The 20,593-nt window shown below is 45.6% G+C and overlaps 2 protein-coding genes across 3 annotated transcripts in view; one reads left to right on the top strand and one right to left on the bottom strand.

Annotated features, from left to right (window-relative positions):
* KIAA0319L (KIAA0319 like) overlaps positions 1–8,496 on the bottom strand; it is a 72,060-nt gene extending 63,564 nt beyond the window's left edge. The window contains exons 1-2 of one of the 2 annotated variants that reach the window (XM_054999254.1): positions 8,172–8,496; positions 155–321 (exon numbers count right to left, since the gene is read on the bottom strand). In XM_054999254.1, coding sequence (XP_054855229.1) covers positions 155–296 — 142 coding nt within the window. In that variant the 5' untranslated portion in view covers positions 297–321; positions 8,172–8,496. Of the gene's footprint in view, positions 1–154; positions 322–8,171 lie in introns of those variants that run through there. The other variant, XM_054999255.1, reaches the window with a different exon arrangement.
* A 341-nt stretch (positions 8,497–8,837) lies between these two features.
* On the top strand, positions 8,838–20,223 carry NCDN (neurochondrin). The gene is made up of 7 exons (XM_055000037.1): positions 8,838–9,061; positions 10,299–10,438; positions 11,068–12,045; positions 13,405–13,634; positions 14,181–14,405; positions 19,146–19,288; positions 19,760–20,223. Exons 1-7 carry the CDS (start codon positions 9,052–9,054, stop codon positions 20,194–20,196), a joined length of 2,163 nt encoding a protein of 720 aa, XP_054856012.1. The 5' UTR covers positions 8,838–9,051; the 3' UTR covers positions 20,197–20,223.
* The last annotated feature ends 370 nt before the right edge of the window (positions 20,224–20,593 follow it).

Here is a 20,593-nt window from a genome sequence, read left to right as displayed (position 1 = left end):
TTAAAGAGGAATCTAAAGGAATAGTTCTGTCCGATTAAATGGAGCATAGTACCAGGAAAGTGCTCTTTGGATTGTAACCTTTGGGTGGTTCAAAGTTTGAAGACCTGAATCAAGTATTTGAACAGCATCACTAAAAAGAGTTATGAACTATCACCTGTATAGGAACAGAAAACACTGAAGCAGGCACATATGTAGAGAAGGTGAATCTGGCCCAACAACTTGGCAGCTTTTCCAAGGAACTGTCCCAAAATGTGCAGAGAGCTGATACTGAAATTGTCTTCCAGCCTCTTCTCCATGGCCTTTGTAGGTGGACTCAGAATTCTGTAAATACAACAAGATAGACAGTTCACCATACAGAAAGATGGAGCAAGCAAGAGCCCATTTTCCCTTGCACGCACACTGGGACTACCTTCATTTACCAGCCTCAACATACATGGAGAGAAATAGACAGTTTATTGTTATGCCTCAAGCTTGGTGCCTTACTTCACCTAGGGACTCCTTGACAAAACTGTTACTTGGGATCAGAGAAGGTGCTCTCTAGAACCATTTTCTGAGGAATAAAACCAGTCTGCCTTGAAGCATGGACCCCACAAAACAATGAGCTGCAAGTTCCCCTGTCATGGGTAGGAAGGGGTCATTGAGGACTTGTCTAATAGCATATCCTCTCCCAGAAGCCTTCTAGCCCACCCAGCCCAACACACCTGGAGTAAGCAAGGGCCTTACTGACTATTACCACTCTGGTCTGGGAGTACGAACTGGGAGGATCCAGAGTACCCCATTCTTCTTTTACCCTTCCAAACAGAGCCCCTCTACCAGCAACCAGTCGAGCTTGAGGCATGAGAATCCAGGCGAAGTAAAACAAACTCCTTTACTGAACAATGTTTGTAATAATCAAACAGGTTAAAAAAACACTTTTGTGCAACAGCTTTAACAGTTGATACATTTTCAACAATCAGCGTAAGGCTAATGCATAAAGGAACTGGCAAGAAAACAACAAAGCCTTCTAATGTGACTGCCTGACTGGCCCCTACCATACCTGGCCCTTCCTGTGTCCAACCCACCCTCCTTGAGCAAGAGAACCTTTCCTGCTGGCAGTGACCTCTCTGCCACTCGGCTCCTGGGAGAAGAATGCCTTCTCCCTTGGGGGCAGGGGGAGCTTATGTTATTTCTCCCATGGCTCAGCCTGCTTGGCGATGGCTGGTCTTCCTTTTCCCCACTCCAATCTTGAAGTTTGGAAGGTGCCTGGGAAATGTAGACCTATTACAACATTTACACAAAGTCTCAGGCCTTCTGAGGAACATAGGAATCACTTATGCAAACCTAAAAGGCAAACCTTGGTGTTTACTGATGGCCAGCTACATTAATCAAAACAGTCACCTCAGAAACAAGCCCTTTTGTGGGGGGGGGGGTGTCAGGAAACATTCCAGGCAACATGCGGGGGGGGGGGGACTGAAGCAATTCAGTGGCCTCTGGAAAAGAGTGCATTTTGGAAACACTGTTTTGAAAGTCTCCAGTGCAGAAGGAGCAGCCAACTGAGTACGCTCAATAAATTCAGTCTATCTGCTTAACCGGTAGAACTAAATGACTCGTCTTGCTTATTTACTCGGCCCAGCACCAGCCAGTACCCAAAAGAGAAACAGGAGCTCAGACAGCCCAGATGAACTTCATTTGCCAGCCATTTTGCTCTGAAAGGATCCCAGTGTTATCAGGCAAGCTAAGCGTTTCCCAACTCTGCCAGAAGAAATAAAAATGTTCTTCAGAACAGAATGTCTACATCTGCAATCCTATGCAAACTTACCTGGGAGTAAGCCATGCTGAACAAAATGGTATTTATGTCAGAGTAAACATGCATAGGATTAGGTAACTAAGGACCCAAACCTAGACTTAAAAGAGCCACTGACGTTTGATCCAAACTGCCAGGAGTGCTTCTAAAATTCATCTCCAGCTTACAAAGCCTATTTTGTTTTGCCTGTTCTATTCTTCATTCCAAAAGGGTTCTGAGAGTCATGAATAGTACAAAGGCTGTACAAGTCTCAAGTCATTATATTTTCACTTGCCATATATTTTCTCTTTTCTTCTTTGTCAACAGAGAGCCTCTGTAATTCATACAGCAAAGGAACATCCAGAGTGATACCGATCTCAGCACTTGAGGTAATAAATGGAAAGCTGTATTTTTTTAACTCCTCCTTAGATTGGATCCCACAGAGCATTTCTATCGAGGGAACTTCTTCTGTCAGCAGAAACACTGTGGGATCCAACTCTTATGAAGGTTTATTTATTTATTTATTTATTTAGTATACACTGCTTCTCCAGACCTTCTCCAGGCAGTTCACAGTTAAAACAGTAAAAGAACAACGACCAGTAACAACTAATAAAAACATAAACAATCAGATCAAAATCAACAAGAACAAACCAGAGTATAAAAAGGACTTAAAAACAAGAGTCAATAGTGTTGTTGATAAAACAGCCTATGAGCTTTGAGTTGACTGTAAGTTACAATTCAAAAAAAACAGAAAACAGTACGAGAAAAAGCACAGAGAACTGTCACCAGCAAGCTTTCACATCAGCTGGCCTCTCTTCCCCCTTCATCTTGGTACTGAGACTAGCTCACCTCTACCACTCAGGCAGGTCTCAAAAAAACACCCTACAGTTTTACGCCATTTCCAAGACAAAGGCTGGGAGTCAGCAGAGAGAAGGCCAGAGCCAGATGTACGATTGCACCATAACTTACTGGAAAAATATGACAACAGCCTCAGAAATCCAGACTCTCTTGGTATCGGGGTTTTCAAGCCATTAATCAGAACAGCTCAGTGATTAATCAAGATACTGGTATTCCCCTGTTGCGTTAACACTCCTAACAAAGAACTCCAGCATCTTCGGCTGAAAGGCTTTTCCTTCAAGACTTGATACGTAATTTGGCACCCCACATTCCAATAAGCTAAACAAGACCACTTCTAAAACACCTTCTGCTCACCTCAAGACTTCTTTTCCTTACCTGGAAGACTTCCCATCACATTTCTCATCTATAAGAGAGCTTGCTTTGTTGGATGGTTCTCCCCTTTCCTAAGCTGGTGGGAAGAACCTTTTGTACCTTATTCAACTTTAAGCCGTGTAACTAAAGCTAGAATTTCCCCCAAAACTATGCCTAGTGCTCAAATCCTACTGTGTTCTTCCCTGCCCCAAGTTCATCTCTCTCGATGGACCTAGCCCTGCTTTGCATGGCACATTTCTCATAACTTCCTGCCCTTAGATTTTTGCCTGAATTTTGCAGTGGGTCTCAGCAACCCTCTGGTTGGTTCCAAACCTTCCTGGTTTGGGCAGACATGGAGGTTCACTTTTTTGGATTATAGGCTGTCCAGATGCTTGGGACTTTCCTCTGAAGAATCTCTGCTCAGGAAGACCTGTACTAAGAAGTAACAATCAATCAGTTTCCTCAATCACTCCACCGCATAGTCCCTGTATCTCCTTGAATGGTACATGTTGCAGTGTGTGTAGGTGTTTGGAATAAGCACGTCTCAACATGATATTCTAATATTTGCGATTATTTTTTCATAGCTGATGTTATCGTGACTACTTGAGTGTATTATTATTCCCCTCAATAAAAGCACTCTCTGATTTCACTACATCCAGGCCTCAGAACTCCTTGAAAGGTTACCTCGGCGCTTCCTTGCTTTGTGAAATGATCCCACAGTATTTGTGTTGCTGTAATCCCCTCAAGCCAAGTGTAAAGTTTAAATTAGCAGCTCCTTCTAGAACAGGAGAGGCAGCAGAAGGAGTCTGCGTATTCAGACCAGTCTGGAAAGCAGGCCTCATTCACAGGGACAGGTGTCTAGTGCCTTCCTGACTACACATGGTGACAGGCAGCCAACCATAAAGCAGCCCCCAATTCCCCCCTTTTAGCATTATAAACATTTGTATTGCTTGACAAACCATGTCTGATACTTTTTCTGCACTGTTTCTAATTCATAATCCTATTCCCATTGCATTGTTTATTACGTCTCATGCTATTAAACTGCACAGTTTTGAATGGTGTAATCCTGCTCGAGTCTCAATGGGCAGGGTAGGCCATAAAGAAGATAAAACCAATCTAAGAATACAAAAAGCCACCTGTGACTAGTAGAGCAGCCTGCCTAGAGAAACCCTTCCTTAAAAAAGGACTCGCAGCAGGTGTTGAAGTATCACCAAAAATGGACAAAAGTGGGACTTCTTATGGGAGCAGAGCTACTGCACCGCTATAAAGAAGACGTTCTCTCTCATGGCCGTTCTTCTCAATACAGAGAGCGCACAGAAAAGGATTTCCTGAAGATACTACAATCCCAGATCATTTAGGGTCCCTAAAGGCTACCATTCCATTCACACACTTACTGAGCAGTAATCACCACCGAATAGTGAGACTTATTTTTGAGCAAGTATGCATAGGATCTGGCTGCAAAGGTTATAACCAAATATTGGAACTGTGTACAGAAACAAAAAGGCAAGAAATATAGACCAAACAATTTAAGAGTAATATGCTCCCAGTGGCTTACAATTGCATAGATAGAGTTCAATGGCAATTTCTGCACATTATTTTTTTAAAAAAGCAGTAAAACACATTATAGAAACCTGAGTCTGGATTCCAAAAGGATCGGGGTAATCACGGCCAGATCTCTTCTGTCTAGGAAAGGGCCCAGCTAGAAAACCAACCAAAATTGGTTAAAGGCATCCCTGCTCCAGTGGCTGCCTGGCCACCCGGAAGCAGCAGCAAATCTAAGAATACTCTTAAGCTGTGCACCTAGGCTTTCAAGGGGAGCAGAATCACACTTAATTGCATTTACAGGTCAGGCATGTTTCTGACTGGAAGGGAGAACTCTGTCTCGTCCAAGTGTTTGAATTGTGACTCCAAGTCATTCTATATCCCCCACACACACACACACACACACACACTCCTACTTCTCTGTGATATAAGCCCTGACTTGCACAACGGTGTATACATTCATCTCAGACTCCTTATAATGCTGCATGCAATTTCTGTTCGCATTGACAGCTGCCTATGCTACAAGCAACACGATGGCCTGGACTTCTGGGCTGCTTCCAACGCAGCAGCTACCTATTGAACTGTGCCAGGCAGTCACCTCATTTGGCCATAGGTTGGGATCAGTCTTGTGATCTGCCTGCTTGCAGAATCTTGTTTTTATCTTGTTCTCTGATTGCTTGTGCTGGATGACAAATAGAATGAGAAGACTGCTGCACTCATCTTGTCTAAAACATTTTCAAGCCACAGAAACAGACCAAAGTTCGACTAGCAACGTGGAAGTCTGTTTACAGAGAACAGCAAATAGTTATTTGATTATGCGCTTAGCAGTTGTGAAATAGGGTATTCAGCAGCTGTAAACACACCGAGGTTGAGTTAAACAGGCAGCATCAGGTGTCAATTTAGAACGTGTATTCAGAGGCCTTGGAGCACTTGTTGCAAGTCTGAATACCAGCTGTGTCCTTCCCTCTAGACTCTCTTATCACGACTTCTGTAATATTCAATTTGAATCTTACAAAAACAGGAGGAAGTATCACATTGTGAAGAAGGTATGATAAAGCACATGCCAAAGGACCCACAAACCAGGAAGAACACTGATGTTTTAAAATTCTCACACAACTTGTAGTTTTCTGTTAAACAGTCAGAGTAGGATTATACGATGTTCCTAACCTGGCATCCACCTGGCAGTACAAAATGCAGCAGCTGAAAATAAGGATAGCTGTGCTTAATTTGCATATCACAGTGTGTTCCCAGTTTGGTCCTTGGCACTCACCACAGTACTTGCTTCTGAATCAGATGGGCTGTTAAATTTATTCACTCATGGTCATTTCATGCCATTTACTGATAAGGTCTCACTTTTTTTCAATCAGCTTTTAGAATGTGTTCAGGCAATATTTGCAGCTTACCCTTATTCACTGCGTAAGAAACATACAGAAAAGTCACCTTCAGCAAGATGGTATTTAAGTACAACTGGCTTAATTTAACGCACACAAATTTAAGAGGCTCAAGAAAATGTCTAAAGGCACTGTATTCATGAGAAACACACCTAACATTGCCCACTTTACTCAACTGCATGTGGCCGCTCATTATTGCTGCACATAATTATCCTACTTCACATCTGCTAAGCTCTTGTGCAAGCATATATAATTAACTTTAACACCAATGTTACAGCTGCAGACAGACAAGACACCCAAATCAAGCTAAGGACTTTACAGCATTAGAAACACATTCTAATTTCACTACAAGGCACTGGGTTAAAAATCAAAACTGGATTTCTGTGGCCAACAAGATGTCCAATACAAAGGCTCCCCAACTGGCTTCCAAACCTTCCTAAACAATCAAATATCTGAAGGCTAGGGTAACGCATATTTCACAGATTTCTGATAGCTGATGCAGACTTTTCCTCAGGATTAAAACTGGAGCCACACTTGCTCATCCGAATAAGTTTACTTGCAAAATGAGCGCTGTCCTGGACCCAAATGGAAGGTCAACAATGCAAAGGACAGGCTCCTTTAAAGGAGGAGAGTTTTGCTACACTTGTACATCAGAAATACTTGGACAACCAGTCATACCCAACACAAAGGTACCGCAGAGTTATGTTCCTCAGGAACACCCTGAAAGGAAGAAAGGCCAGAACTGTAAATATTTCAGAGTGGGCAGCCTCCTTGAGCATGTTCAGCTCATAGTACCATGGCCCACACCGTAAGAATGATGGAATCAAGAGGAACACACTTAACACACTTACACGCTGCACAAAGTCAGGGTTGCAAGATTCCTTGGCTGTGATCTAGATCACAGCATTCTAGTGAAGTGCCTGGAGCATTCATCTGGAAATATATGAAGAAAATTCCTGCAACCAGCTCTGCTCCTTCTATCCCAAACTTCCCCATGACACCCATAGGACAAGTAATCCCTATTGCTCTGAATTTCTATAGGGTGTTACAAAAAAGGGAATGGGAAGGCTGCTATCCTCCCCTTTATCCTGGCAAATAATCAATTTCAAAAGACACAAATTCAAAGACAACAGAATATATTTGAAGTACCCACACATACCCTGCCTTGCCAGAGTCCTTAAATGTGAACATAATAGACATAACCAAAAATTATAGAGACAATTACTTTCATATTGCGAGAACCAGCTACCATCCCAAACCACAGTCAGAATTCATCAAGGCTCTTGCTTTGAATGTTGATTTTGTCCGGGGGGACGGGACTTCTCGATCCTTTATTTTTATGATTTCAGCTGGGCAGGGGGGAAGAACAGGACTAAATACAACAATTCTTAGGCCAAAGGAAGACGTAACTCTAAAATGACTTGATGAGCTGTACATAAACCTGAAACACAAATGCATGCCCTCCACAATACTCCCAAGGAAACAAAGACTTGAAAGCTGGGGTTTTACCAAGTTCCTTATATTAATGTTACCAACAGATCTAGCTTCACCAGAATCCTCTATACTACCCATCAGGCTCCACTCAGGACCTCTGATTCCCCACCTGCCTGCTTTGGCCCCATACAAAGATTTTCCAGCCAGACTTGGGATACTGTCAAGAGGACAAATATCAAACAGGAGTCCAGTGATCCTTTCAAGATTAAGAACATAAGTGTAAGCTTTTGTAAATCCCAACCTCACTTCATCAGATGTGTAAGAGTGCACACCAATAGCAACTCTCATCATTCTGCTACTCATAACACTGCATCAGTTAGAGATATATACCTCGCAAACCTTTTGATGTGAGCTCTGATTTACAAAAAGCTTATACTGGAATAAATTCAGTTAGTCTTTAAAAGTCTATTGGACTCCTGCTCAGTTTTGCTGACACAGCTACCTTTGTGAAGCTGTCAAGAAGACAGAAAAAGACAGGCAGGAAAACCACCTTCCTCCCATCACCTCAGTACCTACTCCCCCAATAGGGTTGCCAATCTCCAGGTGCAGCCAGGAGTTCTCCTGTAATTTACAGCCGATCTCCAGAGCAGCTTCAGAGGGTGGACTCTGTGACATTACATCCCCGCTGAGCCCCCTTCCCTTCCCCAAACCCCACCCCCAAATCTCCAGGAATTTCCCAGCCCAGAAGGGGCAACCGTACCCGAAAAGCAGGAGCGAAAGAGAAGCGCTGAGGAACTGCAGTCTGCAACCCAACTGCGGTAGAGACCACTTACCAGGGGCCCATAGCGAACGAAGCACTGTGGGATGGAGAGGGGGCGTCCTTTAGGTTGATAACTGGGGAAACGGGAGCTAACAGGGCCCCACAGACGGCAGGAGGCGATGGATTTTGTGGGGAAAGGCGGGACTGACAGCCTCAACTAAAGGGATGGTGGTGGGTGTCAGCCTGTCAGCATCCCCCTCAGAACCAAGGCCCGGGCGACGAGCCTTCCCATCGCCATAGTAACCGTGCAAGCTGCAGGTCGTTGTAGTCCTCCTCCTCCTCCTCAGTCAAAGCCTCACTCAAAGCTCAGCGCGCGCGCGATCACTCACAAGGCTACGTCTCGCTCTACTCGGCCCCGCCCCCCCCCGTCTTCATCCGGAAACAAGAGAAGGATGCCGGACCTAAGGCGAAATAACCAATCCGAGCTGCCGGAAGCGGAAGCGCGCCGCACGTCAAAACCTGGATATAGGGATGTGAGCTAAGGGGGGGATTTGTATCGACCGTCATTTCCGGTCTCAAGCTGCCAGGGCAAAGATATGGAGAGATTTTCACAATAGAGATGAAACCATAGAGATGTTTAGGGATAGAGAGACCTCCCCACCTCTCCGCTTTCAGGTTGTGGGTTCCGCCAGTCTGTTTATGAGAGAACCCGAGACAGGCGGGATAATGTTACTGTTCTAAGTAAAGAGAAAGGGGCAATTGCCCTCACATGACATGGCCGCGAGGGTTTCCAAACAACGTCCCGGTGGCGTAATCTTGTTACGAATAGAAGGGAGGGTTGCCCTCATTTAATATGGCGGCGCGACGTCCAAAGCACATCGATTTTTCAGTGAAGCGCACGTTGATTGGTTAGGAAGGCAACTGCGAGGTGATGAGTTTAGGGAACGTGGGAGATGGCAGAAGGTAAGGACGAGAAAGGAGCGGGTGGGCCTTCCCTTTATAGGGCCGAGAAGATAGGTGAGGGGGGTGGAAGACTTTTAGGAAAGGCTATGCGAGGGGACCTTCCGGCAGCTGGTTCGATTGAGTGTGGGATTTCTGCTAGATAGGAACAAGTTACTTCTTCCCTGAAGATTCGCCAAAGTTGGAGCATGTGCAGTGAAGACAGAGAAAAAAGATGGGGTGGGGGAGGGAGATAAAGGAGGTGAGCTGCCTTGGGTGGGATGAGATCCCGTAAGAGTGAACCCCCACGAGGATTGGGTGATGTTGCCTTAGCCTAAGGTTACTCGGAAGTCAAGATTGCACCTGTCCAACTGACCGTTAATCTTTAGGGCTGTGGCTTACTGGGTCAAGTAAGATGAATGTTTGCCTATCTACTGGATCAGTGTCTGGGGTTATTAATGTATTTATTATCATTCAATGGTACATGTACTCTTTAATACACTGTATATCCCATGAGCTTAAATAGGGCTGTGCTATTCACTTCTAGCATTGGGGTAGGATTTTGGAGGGGAGTTCAGAAGGAGGGCAACAAGACCATGTTCCTCTCTAGGTTAACTTTCTGGGGCCCTGGAATTACTATATTATTCTGTTGTTACTTGATTTGGAGTCTTGGAATTAAGGAAGTCTAGCAAGTGAAATAAATTAAGCCACAATGTAATGTTTTGCTTCATGTTCCAGAATTCACAACCTGTATTTTAACATGTTGTAAAACACAGAAGGAATTTAAGAATTCTTAAGTATCAGCCTCTGACTTTTACATACCAACCCAATACAGGACAGAAAAATGTTTTAGATTCTTACATGTGGACAAGTAACAAAGTAGGATTGAAGGATATATGATACAGAAACTGTTCTACACAGGTGTAAGTCCCATGTTACTCAGTGTCTTTTGGGTTGCAGCCACAGTACCTTTGCTGAAGCTAAACAAACTGGGTTCTGGTCTACGCCTAAATGGGAAACTTTCCATGGCCATCTTAATTTCTGTGATGAAAGAAGGCAGGTTATAAATGTAATCATTAATTTTAAATACTTGATTTTAAATTGCCTTGGCAATTGGGAACCTTTCCTACTTTGCTAATACTAAAACAAAATCCACATTCTTCTAGAAATCCCCTGTAGTAAGTAGACAGTGCAGTCAGGACATTTGGCTTCAAGCTGGTCGTATTGAATGATAACAGTAATTAATGTCCTTTACTTACAGATAAGGTTAGTGTCATGGCCTTAGGTACAGGCATTGCCCCGGACGATGGGGTGAGAAGCAAGAATCCCACACTGGAGAGATGTCTTAACATGCTGAAAGACGCAAGAAATGACAGTGAACTGTTTGCTGCTCTTCTTTTGGTAAGGATCTGACTCTGCAAAGGGTGGAGGTGATGTGGCAGTAAAGAGAATCCAGGTCTTGTGCAGCAGTTGGCTGGCTGTGTGTAGGGCTGGACTCTCAATCTGCTTTAGAACGTGGCTAATTTCTTCATAGCATTGATGTACTACTTCTTGGCTTGGATCCAAACCAACATTTAGGCAGGCACAGGGATTTCCACCATGATTTCCCCACACCCCTGTCTCATAAGCCCAGCATTTTGGGGACCTTTCAGGCTGTTATAGGGGACAGGGAGAAATTCACATTCCATGGGTAGAAATCCTCATGCCTGTAAGAAATGCTCAGAGTGCTTAGGATAAAGTTTCTTCAGCTTCTTCTGGTATAACTGTGTCCTGTTAGCATTATTTGTTTGTGGCACATGGGCTGAGTTTAGAGAGCTCAACCTAAAGGGGGAGAAAGCAAAGCATCGAATAACCTATTGCATGCTTTACAGACCCAAGAGACTAGCAGGTAAAAGGTCATATTGGTCCATTAGACATCCAATCAAGTGGACAGCCTTCCAGCTGAGGAGCAAGGGGATAGCCCATACATCTCCAGTCGTGTTATGCAGGGTACCTTACACTCTTCTGACGGCTGCTGTTTTATTTTGCAGGTAACCAAAACAGCTAAAGCTGGAGACGTTGACTCCAAAACCCGTCGGAGGATCTTTGATGCAGTTGGTTTCACTTTCCCAAATCGGCTCCTGGCTTCCAAGGATCCCCCTGAGGGCTGTCCGGGGCACATGTTCCAAGCCCTCGGCCTCACCCTGCTGGCCTGTTTCTGCACTGATCCAGATTTAGCTGGACATCCTCAGGTCCTTAACAAGATCCCAACTTTCAACGACGTGATTTCCACTTGCGATCCTGGCGATGCTTCTTGTAGCTCCATGATCGATGATGCTTACCAGTGTCTTGGTGCTATTCTGGCCACTTCCAAGGGACCCAGGGAGCTAGTGAACAGGGGGGCCCTTGTAACCCTTTGTCAGGCCTACGTGAGCCACAGCTATGGTTATGATCAGGCCCTTCATCTGCTTGTGGGGCTTCTGACAGCTGCAGAAGCAAAGTGCTGGCAGAGAGCCCCTTCTGCTCTCATGAACGTACTTGATGGACTGAGTGCAGAGTTCCAGAAGGCTGAAGATGTAACTAAATTCCAGATCTGCGAAGTCCTGCCCCATTTTGTGCCTCCCCTTCTCCCGCTGAGCTCTGAGTGCGTGCAGTCCCTCTACCAAGGCCTGTCAAGCATCCTTGCCAGCAAGCTCAGCGCTTCCCAGCTGGATCCAGCCTTGAAACTGGCGGCCTGCCTGATGCAAGCCTGTGGCTCAGGATGGATTCCAGCACAAAGGTCTGGCGGCAAGTTCTTTGCCTTGCTGGCCAACCTGGCATGCGTGGAGGTCCGCCTGTCTCTGGAAGAGCCTGACCTGACAGAGGTGGACAAGAAGCAGGAGTTGGTGGTGGCTTGCTACGTCCTCATGGAGCATGCGATTCTGGAGTGCACGAGAGAGGAGGGGTCTCTACTTCGAGAGGAGCAAAAGGTTCAGCTGGTGGGAATCCTGGAGGAAGCCTTTGAGGCTGTTGTTTACTACCTGAGGCAGGTAAAGTAAGATTCCCCAAATCTTCCAGTGCCAGTGCTTTCCAGAGCTCAAGCAACAGCTAGTAGCCTACTCGGATGTTGGCTCAAGGCGAGACTTCCTGTGGATAGAAAGAAACTGAAGTTGTCATTCAAGGATGATGTTCTGAATAGAGAGAAAGCCGAAGGAAAGGGCTAGAGACAAAGGCGCCAGGGCAGTTGGGACGGTCTCCCAGCAGGGTTAAAAACAATTTGTTTGGAAAGGGCTGCTTTGGAGGCAGATCCATGCTGACCTGGTAGTTTTTTGACTTTCATGTGAGAATTCAGTAGTTCTTGGATGGTTAGGAACATGAGCAGAGCGTGACTTTCTCATCTCCCACCATGGCACCAAATCGTTTCCCCCATTTTGATTTATTTGGCAGAGAAGGGGGAATGTCAGCTGCAACAGGGAAGTCACACTTAAGGTTTCCAGCCCCTCCCCCCGCCACCACTCACCTGGCTGGAGGGATGGGGGGGGGAAGCGTGGGGAATGGGCCCAGGTGCTCCAGAGCTCACTCCCAAGCACTCTGAAGCTCTTTCTTGTCGTGCCAGGAATGACATAATTCCTGGCGTGACAAGGAACAGCTCCAGAGTGCGTGCACACTTTGCGCATGAAGAAGGTGGGTCCCGCCTGTGCACCCCCCCCTACAACCTCCCCATCCCCCGGTTGGGCTCCAGGGGACCTGGCAACTCTAATCATGATCCATGGACAGACAATTTTCTGTCTTTGGAAGTTTTCCATTGTATCCAAACCACTGTATCCTCCTTTCTCTTTTTTCTGTTCTTCGAAAACTATCCACAAGAAGCACTGCTGATTATGTATTTTTAAAATATTAAACGCAGTCTCCTTGGCACATCGTTCGGTGTGATAGTGCCGTGGTTACTGTTGGTGGAAAATTCCGTCAAGTCATAGCTGACTTGGATCTTTATCTTTCTTTAACATCTTTGTATATATTATAAAATGCATACATTCTCAAAAAAGGTTTGTTACGTTCCAAGAAACAACTGGAATATAACTATTTTTTTGGTCACACACAGCAGACAACTTCCAAAAAAGCAATAAGTAACAGAGATTTACTATGGTTTATGTAGGACTTCCAGCTAAAAGCCTGGGCTTAGAGCCAATTGCGGAACCCCTTTAGCAGAAGGAAAAATGCTCCTTGCTTATCGGATGTCTTGTGCTAGCTGAATAGTTGCAGCATCTACCTTTGAACCCAAGGACACTGTGGGCATGAAGAGGCCAGGCTGCAATAGGAAGCCTAGTGACTCATTCTACTTGGGTTTGCCGTATCTTTTTGCCTCCTGTTTTCTGTTGGGTCCATGACGTTTCTTTTCTTTCCTCCAGGCCGGGTGGGAGAAGCTGGCAGACCCTTTCATCTTTGCCTCTGTTCGAGTCCTGGGAGCCTGGCTGGCGGAAGAGACCTCTTCCCTGAAGCAGGAGATCTGTGACCTCCTTCCTTTTCTCCTGCATTATGCCAAGTTGCAGTTCGAGGCAGGGAGGCAAGGCGGAAGCGACTTGCAAAATGCCGGAGGTGGTGACGGCCAGGCACCCATTTGGCAGGGAGATGCTCTGAGGTGAATCCTGTATTTGGTTGCTGAAGCACAGGAACGTCTGGCTTCCAGTACTGGGGGTGTGCATGTGCTTTGCCTGCATTTGAAGCATAGCGGGATGATAAAGGAAATAATCACAAGGCAGGAAAATCCCGGTTCAGAGTGTGTTATTGGTGGTTGACTTATTGAAAGGACCTTGGCAAACAACCGTCATGGTCTCAGCCCCACTCCCTGCAATAATGTGGGGGCAAAACTACACGCTACTGCATTTTAGGAAACTCTCCCTAATAATAATAGTAAACTTGATTGTCCCGTCCTCATCCTGAAGGGCAGCAAAATAGGATCACTTGCAGGCAAGAGATTGCATCTATCTATCTATGAGTATGCAGGAGCATATTTAGTTGTAAATTAAATGCAAAACCTCTAAACAAGGATTTGAGGATGCTCATGGCTCTTCTGGAGGCAGCATATCGAGGGCAATTGAGCATCCTTTGGAGGAAATGAAGAGGAACAGGTAGGCGCAGCCCATTAAACTCTCTCACTTCTGATTATTCTTCTTCCTTCTTCCAGGTTTCTGTTGCCTGGCTTAAGCCACTTGACAGCAGAGGATCGACCCCGGGCAATCCTCTTTTCCGAGGGGGCACCGGATCTCTTGTGCCAGTATTTCTCACACCAGTGGGAGATGTTTGTTTCAGACTTGGAAGCCCCGTTTGCGTCAGGTGCTGTAGAATCCACTCTACAAACGGCTTGTGCGATCTTTCTGAATTTGGTTGTGGCTGTTCCAGAGCTGATCAGGTAATGTGCACGGAAGGAGTTGACACTTTTAAGGTTTAACAGCCCCACAGAGAAATTGACTCAGGGATGGAGCTCTTGCTAGCCTGTGGCACAAGTGGAAGTCATCTATTCATTATCAGTACAGAGAGAGAATGGATTTTAGATTTCTGCTGGCAGATTTGCACATGATATTAGTCATTGCAAGTAGAGCATGCATGGGCAGTCTCAAGATTGACGAGCAGAGACTGTACCACCTTGGGCAAGATGCTTTTTTAATACAGTTGCGTTCAACATGTTCAACTGCTAGTCACCCACTAGAAATTTAAGGATGTATACGCATGCATGAACCAGCCTTTCCTAAGCACACACACAAACGTATTTCCCCACTAAGTCATACCTCTTGCCCCAGTCTTAGAATCATAGAGTTGGAAGGGGCCATACAGACCATCTAGTCCAACCCCCTGCCCAGTGCAGGATCAGCCTAAAGCATCTCTGACAAGTATTCATCTAGCCTCTTCTTGAAAACTGCCAGTGAGGGGGAGCTCACCACCTCCCTAGGCAGCTGATTCCACTTTTGAACTACTCTGACCATGAAAAAGTTTTTCCTAATATCCAGCCAGTACCTTTGTGCATGTAATTTAAGCCCACTGCTTCGGGTCCTATCCTCTGCTGCCAACTGGAACATCTCCTTGCCGTCCTCCAAATGACAGCCTTTCAAATATTTAAAGAGAGCAATCATGTACCCCCCTCAATCTCCTCTTCTCCAAACTAAACATTCCCAAGGTCCCAAAGCCTTCAACAATACATTCCCAAGGTCCTCAGCCTTTCCTCGTAGGGCTCAGTCTCCAGACCCCTGATCATCCTTGTCGCTCTCCTCTGCACCCTCTCGATTTTGTCCACATCGAGAGGGTGCAGAGGAGAGCTTGTGCCCATCTGTACCACACCTCAACTGTGAAGTATCTACTCTGCCCATTTTAAAACACTCTTTCTTATATGCTTTCACTAACCACTGGCTGTGGGGTTGTTATAGGGGGATGGGATTTCCTTTTCTGAAATTTTCTTTTTTAGATATAGCAACTGGTTCCTCTTACTCTCTTTTCCTCTTTCAAAAGAGGGATCCTCTTTGATTTCTCATTGATTTATATTGAGGTTTCCCCCCCCCCTTTCTTACCATGTGATAGTATAATTTCTGTTTATACCACACAATGGTGCTCTATGCACCCTTTTGTAATTTCAGCCCTTTCATCCTTACCTACCTCACAGGATTGTTGTAAGGATAAAAATAGAGACAGTGTAATTAGGATGTCAAATTGGGTTCACTCCCTCCTCTTCCGTGGAAGCTTCCTGGATGATCTTGTGCCAGTCACACACTTGGCAGCCTTACCAACCTCATAGGGTTGTTGTAAGGATAAAATGGAGGAGAAGAGATCGATATGAGCTGCTGGGAAGGAACTGCTGGGAAGGAATGGCAGCAGTGAGAAGGAGGGTGGGAAATAGCCCATTACATAACCAGTGGAGGGTGGGGGTTAAGAACTTCCTGAAGTTATCAGAGACAATATACTGCAGTGGTTAGGATACATGACTACTTTGAGATCTAATTGAATCTTCCTTTTCATGAAAGAGGAATTGATTTTAAACTGACTCATAGAAACAGATTACTCGAGAAGTTTGATAAAGAGGAGGTAAGAGACTTTCACTTAACAACCTTACTGTTAACAGATCAGCAAGGAGGAAAGGGCTTGGGGAGGAGGAAGGAATACATTGAAGGGAAGGAAGTTGGCTGTAAAAATTTGTAGGCGTGTATCCTCTGGCCCCTCGTGTGCTGCTCTCACCAACGCCTGGATGCTTTTTTGTCAGTAACTCCTCATCTCACCTCGTCTGGTTTTTTACAGATACAAGTTGTAGCTATTACCTTGTTTTCTGATCTTTAGTTCCTGTAACATTTTGTTTTGTAATTACCTTGTTTTGTTTGTTCAAAACCTAAGGGAACTTTTATGCCCTTAGCAAAATAGCAAAGAGTCCAGTAGCACCTTTAAGACTAAGCAACTTTATTGTAGCATAAGCTTTCGAGAGCCGTAGCTCTCTTTGTCAGATGCATGATCTGAGACCTTCGTTAGAACATGCATCTGATGAAGAGAGCTGTGGCTCTCGAAAGCTTATGCTACAATAAAGTTGGTGTTTTGCTACTGCAGACTAACACAGCTAACTCCTCTGGATTTAGGCCCTTAGCATTTGAATATAACCTGGGTTTGTAAGCAGGCTGTCCTAAGTCTCTCTGTCCGGTTTAGTCTTTTGGTCTAGCAAGTGGCTAGAGAGCATTGGACTTCCCATGCATTCCACAGAGAAGCATTTTGTGTAGCACCATGCCCCTGGGCTGCAGCCAGAAGAGACAAAGCCCACCTGCTCCTGTCAGGTAGCAGGTGAATAAGGTAGGACTATGTGGTGGCTGCAGCCGGTGGTAAAGGCCTCTGGAAGAACAGAGTCACCACAGAGTGGTGTCCTTCAGCTCACAGGCGGCTCATTACCCACTTGGAGCCAGGAGAGATTCTGAGGGATGGCAGCAAACAGGAGAAAGGAATGAGCTGGGAGAAAGGCCTCCGGAAGGAAAGAGGGGGCAGGCTAAGGGGAGGAGCCAGAAGGGCAGAAATGGAGAACAGCCTCTTTTTTCCCTCATTACAGGGAAGGAAGGTAGAGTTGGAGGTTAATTCAGACCAGGGAGAGCCCAGCAGTTCACTGCCTTGTGGTATGGGGAAACACACACATGGACTTGTGAAGATGCCTTATACCAAACTAGGCCCTTGGCCTGCAAAGGCCAGTCTTGCCTCCTGCATCCAGGGTCTCAGGTAGAGGTCTAACGCATCACTCATTACCTGATCCTTTTGACTGGAAACGCTGGCTGTTGATCCTGGGGCCTCCTGCGTGCCAAACAGATGCTCTGCCTATCCCCAAATGCCTTAAGAACAGAAGAGCCCTGGCAGATCAGACCAGTGGCGCATCTAGTCCAGCATCCTGCCTCACGCAGTGGCCAGCCAGTTACTCTGGAGGGCCTACAATGGGATAGAAGCCAAGGCCTTCACCTGATGTTGCCCCCTGGCACTGATATTCAGAGGCTGACTGCCTTTGGATATGGAGGTTCCCTTTAGTCCATATGGCTAGTAGCCACTGATGGGCCTGTCCTCCATGGACCTGTCTAGCCTCTTTTAAAAGTGTTTATGCGTATGGCTATCAGTACATCCTCTGGCAGTATATTCCACATTTTAATCACTTGTTGTATAAAGAAGTATTTTCTTTTGTCTGTCTTGAATCTACTGTCCATCAGCTTCATTGGATGCGCATGAGTTCTAGTATTTGGGGAGAGGGATAAAAGGTTCTCTCTGTCCTTTCTCTCGACTCCTGCATAATTTTATAAGCCTCTATCGTGTCCCTCCCCTTTGTCTCTTTTCTAAACTGAAAGGTCCCAGACTCTTCAGCCTTTCCTTTTAAGAAATGTGCTCTAACTCTGTAATCATCTAGGTTGCCCTCTTCTATACTTTTTCCAGTTCTGTGATGTCCTTTTTGAGATATGGTGAGCAAATTTGTAGGGTTATGGTGGAATAGACTGGATACAGAATCTCTACCTTTCAGGGCCCATCCCAGGACAGAACTACCACCCTTTGGAGCCTAATCAAAACTTCTGGCCACCCATTACCCTCCAGGCAACTTGCTGTGGGTGCTTGTTTTCCCCTGCATGCTCACTCTGGCATCCCTGGGATAGCACCATAATGCACAGAAACAGACTTTTGCCCCAAAGCATACATTCAACAAGTACGTGCACCTCCAGGTTACTCCTCGAGGAGAGTTCTTGTAGGATAGGCCTATTTCCAAACACAAATCTGTGTCATGTCTGTGCCCCATCCATGCCAATACTTAATGCTGACCTGTTGTTTTGCTGACCTGTTATTTCTGAACCAATATTTCATGCTATAACTTGATGTCATATTACCAATGCCGTAACTGTTTCCTTTCACGGGCTTATTGAAGCCCCAGGTGCCTTATCTAACAGACTGTAGAAACTTTCAGTGCTTCTGACCTTGTATACTGCTCACTCGCATGCACTGCTATGTCTCAACTTTGATCTCTTGCTTTCTCAGTGTCTCGACTGGATAATACAGATATGTGAGACGTGCTCAGGACAAGTTCATGCCAAAAGTCCTGTTTTACTGTTGGGAGGGGGAAGGAGCAAACGTGTGGGTTAAGAGGAAGGATTTTCCCGCAGGTCATTATTCCTGTCAAACTGTTCTTACTGCTTAGATGCTTACCTTGCTTCTGAGTAATCCTATGGACATATCTGTGGAAATGATTTGATTTCTGAATAAAGCCATTTAACCAAGAGCCTGGATTTCTTGCTGCAGTGGTACAGGGATCTATCTGCCATAGCCTGTCATCCATAGCCTGACAATCTGTTTCATCCACACATTATATCTTTAGGAGCATGTCCATCTTAAGCATACGTCTAAAAATGCAGTGTGTGAAGTTGCCCTTGGACTGGGGAGACGGGGGCTCAAATTCCGTCTTGGCTACAAAGCAAACTGGGTGAGTGGTTCCGAGTCAAGGCCCTCTTCCAGAACCTTACCTGCTCTGGAGGGCTGCAGCAAGAATTTAAAAATGCAAGAAATCCACATAAGCTCCTGAGGGCCAGAATGAAACTGTGCTTGTTCAAACTCGCAAGCCATCCCTCCCCATTTTGTTTTGTTCTGTTTTTTCCCTTCTCTCCATCTGTAGTCGGGAAGATTGTTTCGCAGCCTTGATGGACAAGTTGCTGAAGTCTCTTCCTTCTTTGCGGCCGCAGGGAGAACACCTTGGCCTTGTGGCCAGCATGGCGACACTGGGGCTCATGATGGCAAGGAAGCAGTCTGCTCACCCAGGCAAGAAAGAACTCCACTTTTAAAGCTGACGGCACTCAGTACAGGAAGTGAATGACTTGGCAGCAGCTTAGTCCTCATTGAGTTTGATAGGTCTCGGCTGAAGATCAGGGCTTGCGACAGCAGGTTTATCCTGTTGGGCATGCAGACTTTGGTCTGCTTCATATCATTTGAGTTGTATTTATTACAGTTATATCTGTAAGATTTGCACCCTAAACAACAGTGGGAGAGAGATGTCCCTCTCCAGACCTTGATGAATGTGGGAAAAGTCGTGCAGGCATATTGGCCACACAAAATCCCCAAGCAAGAACAAAACCCATACAATGCCTTTCATTAGGACTAGCCAAATTGGCACAAGATTTTGTGCAAGTTTTTGAGACGACCAGGGCTCTTTGTCAGGCTGGATGTTTACCTGATGGAAATAGACATCGTTGGTACATTCCTTCTCTTCATTATTTCATTTTCCACTTGTAGGTTTTCAGAGCACTGCAGAAGCCGAGGGATTCTTTGCTGCCACTGTTACTTTCCTGGCAGAAGCACACATCGCACAACCTGATCCCATCAGCAACAACACGGTCCTGCGACTTGCACCAGCCTACGAGGCAGTGTGGCCAGCCATTGGCGAACTGTGGTTTCTGGGGATGCAGGCCTTTGCGAGTTGCGTGCCACTCTTCCCGTGGCTGCCAGAGATTGTCCTGCACTCTGCCTGGCTACAGGAGCTTTTGGGAATACTGGGCCGCGTGGCCGCAACATCTGTGGACTTGGAACTGGTCACTGCTTTCCAAGGCGTCTTAGTGGAGCTGGCCAGAGCCAGCCGCCCGTGCCGGCAGGTGATTCAGCGGCACCAAGGTGCTGCACTGGCCAATCTGTATGGTATGGCAGCTTTAGAGCAATGTCTAAATTATCCGTGAGTGTGTTCAGGACAATTTTTTTTTGAAAAATCTGTCTTTGATAATGACGTGATGTGGCCTGCCTTTCTTCAGTTATTCTGTATTATAATTTTCATACAATACCCAATAAAGCCTGTTTTTCCCATCATATCATCAAGAGAAAGGCATAGCAATAATCCAACAAGTGTAGTATAGGGGTTAGAGTGTCAAGCCAAGATCTAGGAGTAGGTTCACATCCCAAATCTGCCATGGATCCTCGCTGGGCAACTTTGGACCAGCCACTTGCATACTTTCAGCCTAACCTACCTCACAGGATTGCTGTGAGGATAAAATAAGAGGAGCGGAAAATGATGTAAGCTGATTTGGATCCCCATTGGGGAGAAAGGAAATAAATAAATAAATATTAATAACAACAACA

Source organism: Eublepharis macularius, chromosome 15 (genome assembly GCF_028583425.1).
Source record: "Eublepharis macularius isolate TG4126 chromosome 15, MPM_Emac_v1.0, whole genome shotgun sequence".
In the NCBI taxonomy this organism is placed as follows: domain Eukaryota; kingdom Metazoa; phylum Chordata; class Lepidosauria; order Squamata; family Eublepharidae; genus Eublepharis; species Eublepharis macularius.
Note: the sequence above shows the minus strand (reverse complement) of the source record. Positions and strands in the feature narration are given on the sequence as shown.

Bases quoted from the DNA above. Each gene is read 5' to 3' on its own strand.
- NCDN (XM_055000037.1), top strand. The intron at 13,635-14,180 runs GTGAATCCTGTA...TCCTTCTTCCAG, and splicing joins TGGCAGGGAGATGCTCTGAG to GTTTCTGTTGCCTGGCTTAA. The intron at 19,289-19,759 runs GCAAGAAAGAAC...TTCCACTTGTAG, and splicing joins GAAGCAGTCTGCTCACCCAG to GTTTTCAGAGCACTGCAGAA.